This window comes from Notamacropus eugenii, chromosome 2, assembly GCF_028372415.1.
Source record: "Notamacropus eugenii isolate mMacEug1 chromosome 2, mMacEug1.pri_v2, whole genome shotgun sequence".
NCBI lineage: Eukaryota > Metazoa > Chordata > Mammalia > Diprotodontia > Macropodidae > Notamacropus > Notamacropus eugenii.
In genome coordinates this window covers 492,948,503-492,961,929 of record NC_092873.1, presented here as the reverse complement: position 1 = coordinate 492,961,929, position 13,427 = coordinate 492,948,503, and the positions used below count along the sequence as shown (strand labels likewise).

The 13,427-nt window shown below is 35.9% G+C and overlaps 1 protein-coding gene across 7 annotated transcripts in view; it reads right to left on the bottom strand.

Moving 5' to 3' along the window:
- Positions 1-13,427, bottom strand: part of PRKACB (protein kinase cAMP-activated catalytic subunit beta) — a 53,394-nt gene that overhangs the window by 17,688 nt on the left and 22,279 nt on the right. For 4 of the 7 annotated variants that reach the window (XM_072648861.1, XM_072648860.1, XM_072648862.1 and 1 more), the window contains 2 exons: positions 8,948-9,009; positions 4,821-4,949 (listed from right to left, as the gene is read on the bottom strand). In XM_072648861.1, coding sequence (XP_072504962.1) covers positions 4,821-4,949; positions 8,948-9,009 — 191 coding nt within the window. Of the gene's footprint in view, positions 1-64; positions 137-4,820; positions 4,950-8,947; positions 9,010-13,427 lie in introns of all 7 variants that reach the window. The other 3 variants (XM_072648859.1, XM_072648858.1, XM_072648856.1) reach the window with 1 other exon arrangement.

Here is a 13,427-nt window from a genome sequence, read left to right as displayed (position 1 = left end):
TGGCACATTCATAAGAACATACTCTAGCTTAATTCTTAAATAAAATTTGAATGAACTAACTTACTTTTTCCTGCTGTGTTTGTGGAGCACATTTGCCTTGTTTAGTGCAAGTATTCTCTACCAGAGTCTTCTCTTTCTGCCCAGGAAGCAAAAACCAAACCAGAATGCAAAGGTACCTCACACAGTGAACCCAAACAAGACGCACAGCAAATCACGTTCATTCACAATCTTTACTGATGTACATCAGAGGACCAGGATAGAACTACTTTGGGGGTCTAAACCTGTGATTATACTGGTATAGGGAACTCCCAGGAAGGAATTTTCTCTGCCAGTGTAGATTAGCATGTCTTAGAGTTGTCAACAGGCAATGAGAAGTTGCCACTTGCCCCACGGCCACATAGACAGTAAGGGACTGAAGCTGGATATTAGGTAGGCTGATCTTTGAAGGCTACTTCCTGATTATTTAAGAAGACTTTTCCAGCTTGATATGGGCTGAAATTACTCATGATTTGCTGGCATTGTCTTTAGGAACCCAAGTTCAACTCTTCACTATGAAACAGTATCACAGTAGGATTTTTAGTGGAGACTCAGAATATACATGCAAATATTTGAGTGTGTGTTCTATGTCTCCAACTAATCTTTTCAACCTCTTTCTAAATCCCCCATGGTAACTATGACAATGGCCTGCACATTGCAGACTGTCCATGAACGGACTCTTCATGTCCATGACTCTTCTAGTCATTGACTAGAAGCCAAAGCTCATAAGATTGTGGTACCAGAGATTTGCTTTCCTCTGGGTTAATGGACTTAAAGTCATTGTTTCTTTTTCTTTCAGAAGATTATTGGAACTCTGCCAAAGACAAGCTAAAGCAAGGTTCCACCCTGATTGTTTGGATAAGAAACTACAGAAATCCTGTTTACTCTAAGTGCCTAATGGGTAGAGTTTGTCAAACAAAGAGAGGAACATCCGAAGAGGAGTCTTTCATTTATGGCATCTCTTATACTCTATGCTTTCTGCCTTGGATTATTAAGGCAGATACATCTGGGCTATTACTGAGTTGAACATTTAAAGAGGGCCCTTCAGTGTATATGCCTACACATTGAAAATGGCATCAAATTTAAGCCATAGCTTTAGCCTAGTGGATAGAAGGCCCTCACCTTGGAATCAGGAAGACTTGGATTCTGATTAGTTCTGACTGATCCCTATAGGCTATGTGGTTCAAGGTAAGTCACTTACTTCTTGGGGCCTCTGAGTAACTCTCAGAATGGCAGAACAGGTACTCATCTGCATTAGTAGAGGGAATTGTCTCATTAGGAGTTCCCCATATGAATGAAATCACAGATGAAATCCAAAAACAAACACACAGCTGTGTCCTTTCTTATTCCCCTCCAGAGGTAATATGACATTGTCACTCTCCTAAGATGACAAAGTCAAACATATGAAGGGCTAGATTTTCCAAACAGGTGAATTTAAGAGGAGCTTGCTAGCAATTTTACAAAAAAGATTTACCATGGGAATTAATCATTTATGTATTGAGCTCCCAATTTTATTGAAAATATAATTCTACTTATACAATATTTTAGAAAAACCCATCTAGTATATAAAGTAAGGCACACCTCTTTAGTATTCTAATGGAAGTTAGGAGAATAATTCTAAGTTCCCCCAATTTCCAGTCATTTGCTAATGCAAACTAATATTTTTAAAAAACCAATATCCAATGACATTTAAAAGGAAATCAGCTCAAACAACGAACTACCATAAATATTTCCAAAAGGGAAAGGTAACAATATCACCAAATAGTCATCTTAATCAATTTGAACTTTTGCCAGACAAAACATATATCCAAATCTAGATGAATAATTAAGACTAAAAGATATCACAGCTATATCAATATGGAATCTTTTATGAGAATAAATCACTATTTTCATATTGTTCCATCCTAATTCTATACAATAGGATACAGACTAGTTTCAAAATGAGGGTCTTGAGGATGATATCAAATTATATTCCTCATCAGTCGAGCTGAAAGAGTTCCCTCTCAGGACCCACAACCAACATCGTCTTTTCTCAAAATACCAGTTATAGTCATTTTAACTTCAATGCTCCTTCTTCTCTGCTCAAGTATCATTCTTAAGACTCAGTATATCATAGAATTTGAGGGTTGGAAGAGATCTCAGCAGTCACTGAATTCACAAATAGGCTTGATCAATAAATCTAAGCCTCTGTAAGAACTTGGCTTCTCTCCATGAGTGTTCAGTGGAGATGGTTAGCCGATGGAAGAGAAGTCTAAGGAGAGGAAATTGTGATGCATTGTTCAAACACTTGAAGTGTGGTTGTATGTAAAAGGAATTCAGGCTGTCCTGATGGGTCCTGGAGGGCAGAAATAGGACTGAACAGTGGTTCAAGTCACAGAGAGCCAGATTTTGGGTCTGTATAAAGAAAAGTTTCCTACAGTTTTAAAAACAATGGAATGACTGCCCTTGTCAAGTGATGACTTTCCTGCAACCGAGGTCTTTAAGCGGAGGCTGCAAGTCCACTATTAAGGGATTTTGAAGGCAGAACTAAGGCTCTGGGTAAGGGTTGCACTGAGTTCCATTTCAACTCTGAGTTTCTATGACACTAACAAATAGAGCTGAAAAAAATTTCATCAAATTTCACAAACCAATCACATCATTATTGAGCAACCTGAGACTGTGAATTTTGGCAACCGTTAATTAACATGTTGTCTCAGTATCAGAGGTCTTGTCTTCAAATGATTCTTTTGGTCTATTGCAAAGGACCAAAGTTCCAGTCCTACTTCTGATATATACTAGCTGGGTAATCGTGGGCAGATCACTTACCTCTCAGTGTCCCAAGTAACTTTCTTTGAGTATAGGCTTCAGGTGAGTTGCAATCTGCATCATTGGAGGGGGTTTCCACACCAGAAGTTCCCCATACTTATAAAATCATGACTCTGGACCCCTTCCCCCAACCCATCCAGACAAAAAGTAGCAACTCAAAAACTGTCTTCTAGTTTCTGGTGAGATGATTCTTCATGAGTGGTGAGAATATTCCCACCAGTGAGATCATAGCTCCTTGAATGATTAAAGTAGTATAGTAAAGTGAAAAAGGATTTGGATTCAGAGTTGGTGACCTGGATTTAATCTTAGCTCTGCTACCGGTAGATCACTTGGCATCTCTTAGCCTCAAATTCTCATTTGTAAATATGACTATTGGATTTATAGATGATCTATAAGGTGTCTTTTAAATTGAACATCCTATTATTCCAGTCTAGTTTGATTATGGAAAATCCTCATTTGATAAATTACAGATCTTTTGAAGTGGACAACCTTTAGGTAATGATCCACATATGGAAAGCTTAGCTTCTAGAAATCGATTAACACAACAAGGAGGCCAAAAGAGCTCAGAAAACACCTAAAGCAGGCCTATTCTGGAGGTGAAAAATTTTGTAGGTGTTGAGGAATTGAGCCTCAAAATATCCAAAAGTGGGGAAAGCACCAAATGATTGGGGGGAAAATAATGACTAGTATTGTCAAAGATCAAAGAAGCGGGTAGGCCAATGATATAGAAAAAGCAAAGCTTATTAGGTTCATTAGTATCCAAGTAACATGAAGTAGACCCTCTGTCTAGATTTTTGGAAGAAATAGACAAGAGTTACACAGAATGAGAAGGCATGGATGGTTTCCAGTCTGTACCATCAGAGTGATTACCCACAATGATGCCATATGATTGCATACGGCAATGATGACGTATGCAAAGTGAAGTATTATATATGCATATATATGAGATTGATTCTAAGATATACAGTTTAACATATCACTGACATTAAGACACATTTATCTAATCATCATTTTTTTTTTTTGTAATTGGCTGTTTTAGCAGACAAAACCATACATACAAACAAGCTGAAACCTTTTATGTTGTAATAGAACTTTGCAACTTTTGAACCACTATTCTTAAGCAGGAAATGGCATAGACTACATTCCAACCAAACTGGAGGTTGGGGGAAAACAGTATGAAAATATGTAGCATTACCTCTCTGATATAACTTGCTGAGTTCTAAGAACCAAGATGCTCATCTAGTCATCTTATCTAAAATGATGTCATTCGTATCATAGATGCCTTGGCCCCACAAATTTGATGCTCAAAAAATGATTCAAAAGGCAACTAAATAATTCTATACAACAACCTCAAGTTTTAAAATAATGAACCTGGATTGAATAGGGAGATGAAGAACTCTGGCTTGTTGGGGCAGGAGGGTTCCATTGGGGCAAATGCTCTTAAAACAAGAAGCCCTCATTTCACACCTCCTTGATGATATATCTATATATCTATGTTTTTAGGGCATTGCAATTTATAGATAAGAGAAAAGATTTCCTTCTTCCTTGGCTATTTTTCTTGGATTAGGATTAGGAAATGTTGCCTCTACTTCTGGGGTTTTTCCATTAGCTGAACGCAGGAGGTGTGAGGGCATTTGACTAGGAACTGATTTCAGAATATGAAATATCTTTTAAGCATTTTAGATATGCCATGTTCTATATCCCAAGGAATGTGGTGATAATACTAAAGTTGGACAATCCATGCTAAATTCAAAATTTTGTATTAAAAAAGGAACACAAAAGCATATTTAATGAAATCATTAAAATAGCTGTTTTTTCACAAATATCCAAACCATCAACAATTTTCATTTAACTAACGTTAAGAAATTTGAAATCAGCACTAATATATGATATATATATATATGTAAAGATACATTTAGAGTCTAAGCCTTCAAAACCCAAGTTTACACTACGGATAATTCATGACAGAATGCACCAACCTTCTGCTTATCAAGAATTTTCATGGCATAATACTGTTCGGTGACCTTGTGTTTCACAAGCATGACACGTCCAAATGATCCAGTTCCAAGGGTTTTCTTTCTCTCAAAGTCATCCAGTGCTGCAGTATTCTACGTGTAAGAGTGTAGGGTTGATTAACAAATCAATTCAACAAGCATGAAAGTGCCTAACAAATGCAAGGCACATGGAATTTACAAATGATGGGGTGTCACGCAGAAGAGGAGCTAAGACTTTTTCTGTTTGGCCCCTGAGGACAAAACTAAGGGCAATGTGGGTGGAAATTGCAAAGAGCAAAATCAAGACTTATGATAAGAAAAAAAACTCTAGCAAGTAGAAATATACAAAAGTGAGACAGGTTGCCTTGAGAGGTCTTTGAGCAAAGGTTGAGTGACCACTATCCAGAATGCTGTAGAGGGGTTTCTTGTTCATATATGGGCTACACTTGATGGTCTCTGAGGTCCCTTCCAGCTCTGAGATTCTTTGATCTTGGATAGGAACTCAGATGGACAATGAGCTGGACCCAGAATTACAAAGTAGGAGAGCAGGCGGGATCACCTTTGGGAAACTGAGTAACACCTTCAGTGATCTTAAACTGTTTCCTAACACAAAGGTTCATCTCTTTAATAACATTCTCCTGGTCATGCTACATGGCTACAGGATTGTGATCTTAGAAAAGGAAAACAAAAAACCAAAAATTGCACATGACCCAAAGGGGCAATGGAAAGACACACGGCAAGGGTAAGTAGACTGTGGAATATTACTAACATTCACTTAAATGAGAAATGAAGCCAAAAAAACATCATCAAAGACACGTATGCATGGTGAACTATTCATGAATGATGCATAATAGCTCCAAAACCCAAAGATTACATGGGTATCCACAAAATATCAAAATAACCAAAGAAAGAACTCAGGCCATTGCGTAGACTCACAGAATCATAGAATCACGGAATTGAAGGGTTGGAAGGGACCTCAGTGGCCATCTAGTCCAACCCATACATGAAAAGAGTCCCCACTATGACATACCCGACAAGCGCTGGTCTCGCCTCTGCTTGCAGACCTCCAAGGAAGGAGCCCCCACCACCTCCTGAGGCAGCCCATTCCATTCCTCTATGGAGGATTTATGGAAGGAAATAGACAAGGATTGCACAGGATGAGAAGTTGTGGACATGTTCTTATATGCACCCCTGGAGGGAGTGCTCAAATTGATGGGGTCAAGCATCCACCAAAGCATCAAAGTGTAGAGTTTGACATGATTCCAGAAAAGAATAGGGTGCATAAAAGAGCACAGTCTTGGAATCAGTTTCTTCATCTTTAAAACAAGATGTTAGATTTGACCTCACCCCAACCACAGCTCTAGAATGCTATGACTTTATGAAAATATTCCTTATTTTTAGGATGGGAAAACTAGATTACAGGGTAGTAGAAGTATGCATTCCCCTAGTACCTGTTCAGCTATGGGGATGTCCAAGAAAACCTTTTCTCCCAGTAGCAATGATTTTTCTATGACAGTGGGGTAGGTGAGGCAGGAAAGTCAACTGGTTTCTCTTCACCAGAGAACAAACTAATTCTGCCAGCAGCAGCAGAATTACAGTACTAGGTCTTTCCCTCATTTCTGCCTCCACCATCACTCTACTCAGAGTCACTGTCCATGGTGGCAAAGGCAGGGTCCTGGTCTCTCCCTTTCAGTTCCTGTAATTGCCTGGTTCTAACTATGTAAATGACTGAAAGGCAAATTTCTGGCTACTTATCATTCTCCAATCACCTTAACAGAACTTGGGGACAATGTTGGGAAAAGGATCTCCCACCCCAAATTGGAAACTGTCAAGATTTAACATGAAATGTATAATTTTAGCCATCTGCAAAAATTACAAATTCAAAGAATTTTTTTTGAGAAAATTGTTTTTCAAAGTATCATTGATAAGATTAGTGAGCTTTCCAGATCTCAAGGATTTGGGGGGCACCTCCTTAAAAGCAAAGGCTTCCTATGAAAATGTAACTGAGAATAAGCTACAATCTTGAAACTGGCATCTTTGTTAGGATAATGTGTTTTAGGGACAATCACTTTACCTGCTTGGAAAGGAAGCTGGAAAGAAGAGAATTTAAAAGAATTTGCCATTGTGTCTCCAGCTCTGTCCAGTAGAGAAGGAATTCTGATTATGCAGGATCAACCTCTACTATTTCTTAAAAGAAATATTTCTGGGGTAGAGAAGCTCAGATCATCAAGCTACCTTAGCTACTAGGACATATTCCTTACAAGCTCATTCCTCTCACTTTGATCCTCTACTTAACAAGCAATTTTCTGATGGTGCAATTTGTTTCTTAGGATGACCATAAGATCATAGAATTGGAGCTGTAAGGGACCTCAGAGGTCATTTTTTATGCCAACCTCTTCATTTTACAGATGAGGAAACTGAGGCCCAGAGAAGTTAATTAACTTACCCAAAGTCACATAAGTAGTAAGAGATAGGGCCAAAATATGAATCCAGGTGCCTCTGAGCCTTAATCTTGCACTCTTTCCATGGCACCTGTGGGGGGAACTTAGCAACCAGGAGAGGAGTGGGCCCCTCTAGGCAACCGGTCCAAATTTGCCGGTCAGAAGTCTCTTCCCCATTGTAAATTTATAAATTGGCATTTGGGTTTATGAATCACTTTTTGTTAATAAGGTTAACTTGAATTGATGCTCTAGAGGTTGATTACCCTCGGGTGAACTGACAAAAACTGAGTTTCTGAACCTTCAAAGTTGAAAACTACACCCGAGAATTACAGTAAGCCCACCAGAACATCCTCACAGAATCACAGATTTGAGAATTGAAAAGGGGACCTTTTAGCAGTCCCTGTGATGTGAAGCCTTGACTGAGCAGTCAGTCAGCAGGTTTCTTTCTGTGATTCCTTCTCTTAACTGAAAAAAAAAATATCACACCACTGACTTGATGGTTCTTTTGGTAAAAATTGCTTTCATTTATATTTCAACCTTAATTTTCTAAAATTTTATATCTTAATAAGGAAATGTATTCAAGACTATATCCTTTTAACTGTAATTTGATTAATTTTTACTTTCTCAATCTGCCACCATAGACCACTTGAAATATTTATTGCAGTCATATCAAAATAGGAGCACTCCATAAGTATGTCTTTGTTTCTGTCTGTCTCTCTTTCTCTCTGTCTAATGTAGCATTTTACCCCCTACAAAACCTACATTTAGTACAAAATCTTCATTTCTGCCAGGCCTTCTTTTTTTTTCTTCATACTCAGGGTATTCCCTACCTCCTACAGTATTTCTCTGTTACATAATGTTTTAAATAGTGTTTGCCATTATTAGTATGACTACATTTTAAATTATAAGTCATACCCCCCAAATCTTGGCAGGGATTATAAAATTACTGTGATTATTTAGAATTAAATATTCTTTAGTGGAAAGAGTTCTTAAATATTTAAAGTTCATTGTTACAAAATAAAATCTTTCAAAATTCATTTTACAGCTAATATCGCCATCTTCTTCTTTAGTTCCCCAAAGAATTAAAAATTTATAAAAAAAAAAATCTTTTAAAAGTTATTCTTAATCTCATCTTTCAAAATTCAAATTCAGCATATATTTGTTCCATGTCTAAACTATCTAAGGCACTGTGCTTACAAATGAGAATAGAAAAGCAAAACACTTATCTAAATTCATCTTGTTACCAATAAAATTATGTTTATAAAGGAATTCTTATTCAACTGGTAAGATGGCAGATCCTGATAATGATTATATTTTTAAAAATCATACAGCATTTGCACTTCTAGACAACAGTACTTAACATTACTGCTATTCAAGAATACTAATTACCAAATATTTCTACTGTGACTACTATAAGAAGCAGCATGGCATAATAGAAAGTGAGTAAAATTAAATTTTCATCAAAATTATCAAATAAGTAGCATCTACATTTGTTCAATGTAGCAAAATTCATATTGCAAACTTTCATTCAGTATCTTTTCACTTCAAACATTTAAGCATATCATACATCACTGCTATATGAACAGAAATTGGTTTATCATTTCAGGAAATAATCAGGCCTTTACTTTTTATAACATTTTAAAGTCACAGAAAATTTTAAAGATCGTTTACCTGGGTAGGATTTTCCCATTTCCTCAGGAATTCTTCCTTGGCCTTTGACAGGAAGTCTCTCACTGAAAACATATAGAATGCATTTTTTTTTTGCTAATGATTATTTGAAATAATTATCTAATGTTAGTTATGGCTCCCATAACAACTGTGTTAAAAAGCATGCATCTCAGAAACATGTTACACATGACAAGGATTTACTCCTTCTAAAAATGAAGCAAGCATTGCTATTGGGCCCTGATAATTTTATTAAAAATTATTCTAGAGTATCATGCTATGAAAATTGCTTTGGCAATTCCAAATCTAATGGCAAATTAACAAACAGAGTTGAAAGTGATGCTAAATGGTTCATACCAACACAAGACACAAGATAACTATTACACATAAACATCTTTTAATTTCATTACCATCCAACCTGATAAGAGCTGTGGGTGCTATTCTGTTGTTTTAAATCACCCTTAACAAAAATCTTTTTGTAAATACAAGTACTGGTGGAGAGCATCACAGAAGGTAACAGCAAGATACAGGACCACAATAGCACAGCACAACATAGAGGCCTGCAGTCAGAAAAAAAACACTTTTCTGTTCAGTTAAAAAAGTACACAAACGCACATTAATTTAAGACCAAAATGCTTCTTATTTATATGAGTATCAAGTTATTTGTTTCCATTTGGAGGTATTCAATTTTAATAAATGCTTTTAAAGTGTTTTTTTTTTTGTTTGTTTTGCTGGGCCATGCCAGAAAGTGATTAACAAGCAGTAGTTATTTGCAGATAATTGTTTTAGGTGTTTAAAAGTAACTGATTGGAAAACATTTCACAAGGTTAAAAATAAAAACTAACAGTATTAACAAACAGCACAATATGGGCAATGAGAACATAAAGTCTGGCTATACACAAACTGGCCATTACAGTATATAGAATGTGAATTGTTATTTTCTCCAATAAATGTATATTTTGGTATCCAAATGGTAAGGCAGATTACCATCTAATCCCTAATATGATGTCTTTGTTTAAAAAATTGCATCTTAAAAAAATTTCCAAAAGTGACTTTCATCTTCCTCATTTATCTCAGTAAAGGCACAATGCAATTTAATGATTGTTCAATGATGCCAGAGAGAAGTTTTTGAAAAAGAGAATGACACAGAGCTATGCCTTTATTTTGGAACTTCTAAATTTCCTCTATTTTTATCCTCCCTGCCATGCAGGTTAATTTTTTCTTTTTCACCTTCCATATCCAACCCATGATCAAGTTTTATTAGTTCTACTCCTCCATCTCTCATTAACCATCCCTTTCCTACTCATGTGGAAGAAATGGAGAAATAGAATGGACAAAACTGGACAAGATAAATGTGAATTACGTACAGATTTTTCTTGAGTGTGAAAAAAAAACCAAAGGAAGGGAAAAGAACAACACTTTTTTTCAGATAATAACAATATATCCTATGATAAAACAAACCCCCACCAAAATCATTAAAGTGCTACCTCTATATACCAAGCGTGTGATTATTACTTCCAAGATCTAACTAGAGATTATATAGTCATTACAGGGGACCAACAACACTTTATTATTTAAATTATATTGTCTTCTTAGAGATGTGCCTCGGGCACTAAGAGTTAAAATATTTACCCAGGGTTGCACACACTGTATATATGTTAGCCTTGAACTCAGGTCTTCTTGACTCCAAGCCCAAAACTCTCTGTTCACTATAACATGCTATGTTTCTATTTTAATTGCAGGCAGAAACACTGATCCTGGAAACGTATTCACTGGAAATGAAATATGCCACACAGAAAGAGAATAAAGGCTTTTCTTCCTTAAGAAAACTTCTGGAAGGAAAGCCCAACTAACCAATCCAAGACACCACTAGCTACCATCAAAGAACAGCCAAGATATGCACAACTAGTTTTGTCTATTAAGTTCTCCTCTAGCCATCTTCTCCTCTTGCATACACCACCACTACAACAGGAATGTAAAATAGCAGAGGAAAGAAATGCTCAAACGCCAGTATCTTTAAAATGTTCTTGATTACACCTAGCATGACTTGTTACCATGGCAACATTAGACCAGAATTATCAGTTCACTTGTAACCAATGAGTAGCTGCTTTAAAGCTTTAATCGATGCAAGCATATAGGGATTCTCCTCTATTTTTTGGTGTTAGATGGCTTTAAATATACCCTCATATGTCATTTCCAGCCCTCATCTGGTAGTAACACTTCTTATAACTCTCAAAAGATATAAAAGTTTATTCATGAATTACTATGTTCCTCAAGCACAATGTTTATTTCTCTATCTGGCAAAGGCCAAGCAACAAAATCACTTGTTCTAAATATCCTTCAATTACCCTCAGATCTTATTGCTAGCAGCCGATCTTACAGAAACTAAAATGCACGTGCTGTTTTCAGTGGCTGTTGCAATGAATCTTATTCCTCAGACTGGCAATAGGTTTTATTTTTCAAGGGCCAGAATGAAAGGGAGCTACATTGCCTAGTACTGCTAAGATAAATTACTCAAGCTTGCTACTCTTTGAAAGTGACATAAAATGTAACATAATATATCCACATTTTAGAAGGAAACATACTAACATTTCTAAACTTCCATTAAATTCAGTATCACAAGGGCTGCTAAGCTTTTTGTCCCTTAAAACTGGTTTTATCCCAGCTTTCTGATCATATGAATCTTTAAGTGGCCACTAAGATGACAAAAATCAGAGGCTACTAGTAGTACTTGCTGACATATAAAGTATTTTTCAGATTCTACTGGAAAGATGTCAGAGATGTTGGCAAATCATATGAACCACTCTGGACACTAGTGGATAAAACAATGTCAAATGGTTGAGTAATTTGGGTTCAGATTCCAGCCCTGCCATTTACTGCCTGTAAGACTCTGGACAAGTCATTCACTTTCTATGTGTATTCATTTTCTTGCCTACCAAAAGCAAATACTCCTAAACCCATATACCTCTTTTTGGCAAATAATCATATAATATTTTTTTGTTTTTTAAGTTTTTCATAATGTATATGACTTAATGGTTTCCCAAATAAACCATCAAATTAAAAATACATATCTAAATAAACCAAGTAATTAACTTAAGAACTTGGTGCTTCTGGAATAGAAGTTAGACAAGTCAGGTCATAACTATACTCTTTTGAGATAGAGGGTCATTGTAAGACTTATAGGGCAAAGAGCAGGCACAATGTGATTTTTAAATTAAAATTTAAGGGTCAAAATCGAACAGAGTGACTTTTAAAGTGCCACAAAACAGAGTATTTTTGAGTTGGCTTCATAAAAAGAATCAGACCAATACATCATTATGTCGTTTCAATTGTAAGGTCTACAGTAGCTCTTTTCCTCTGATTTTTTGAAGGAACCAGAGCAAATAGAGATATTGCATGCATCCAGAGGTGAGCCAATATGGAGGCCACTTTTCTAGTGATATTCTAGAAAGGGTATGAATTAAAATAACTCTAAGAAATTTCTGACATGGTACAAGATGTATAGGGTATATCTAAAGGTATAAAGAGCTCATTTTCCCCCTTTATCTGTATCACTGAAAAGGAATCAACTTCCTGCTACTAGATAGTTGTAACTCGTTTCCAAGACTGTCAGCATCATATGGTTGCCTTATCACCTCAGAAGCAAAAAATTGTGGAGGTAAGTGTGGTTGAATGGCACCTTATGTCTACCTTATAGTCAACAGACTTACTCAATAGCTCACAAATCTCATTTGTTTGATATATACATGCCAGCCTCTTTGCTTAGTGAATTTTTTAAAGTAGCATCTTAAAAACAATTCTATTCACCAAATCATCATCAGTGTATATGACATTCCATTTCCTTGTCAAACAAGTTATGCAAGTAGATGCTTTCCACATCTAAGAAGAATGCAGCTTGTATGTAAACAGTTCATGTTATGCCAACATTCATTTTATTAAAGAAATGAAGAAAGGCTACTATATTTAAATATTTTTCTACATTGTATAAAATGAACTTTTACAAACTTTAATTAATGAACATTATTTTACTGTTTAATAGTTTCTCTTCTATATTATAAATCAAGTTTCTTTAATTTAAGATAAAGTACTATTAGTATACTTTTCTTTGTAATGCACATCCTAACATATTTTTATTCCCACATGTTTGAGGGTCATCTAAAAATAAAGAGATAATCAAATAAGGAGATTACTTGATTAATAAAACTCCACTGTTTTTGAACCAGGAGGTCTTATTTATTTACCACTAAGACTTCTTGAATGTTAATACCTTTTAGGTTTGTGCATTGATAGCCAAAAAAGATTCTATTTCTATAATCTTAGAAATTTATACTAAGGTTAAGTGTTAGCACCATCTTTTTCATGAGGTAAAGTTATATTAATACCCCATTTGACCAGTCTATCATTTCAAATAGAGGTCTTTTGCTTATGATACTATCCCACTCCTAGATTTCTGTAGTTATTACTAAAGAAACCTATTCATCAAAAA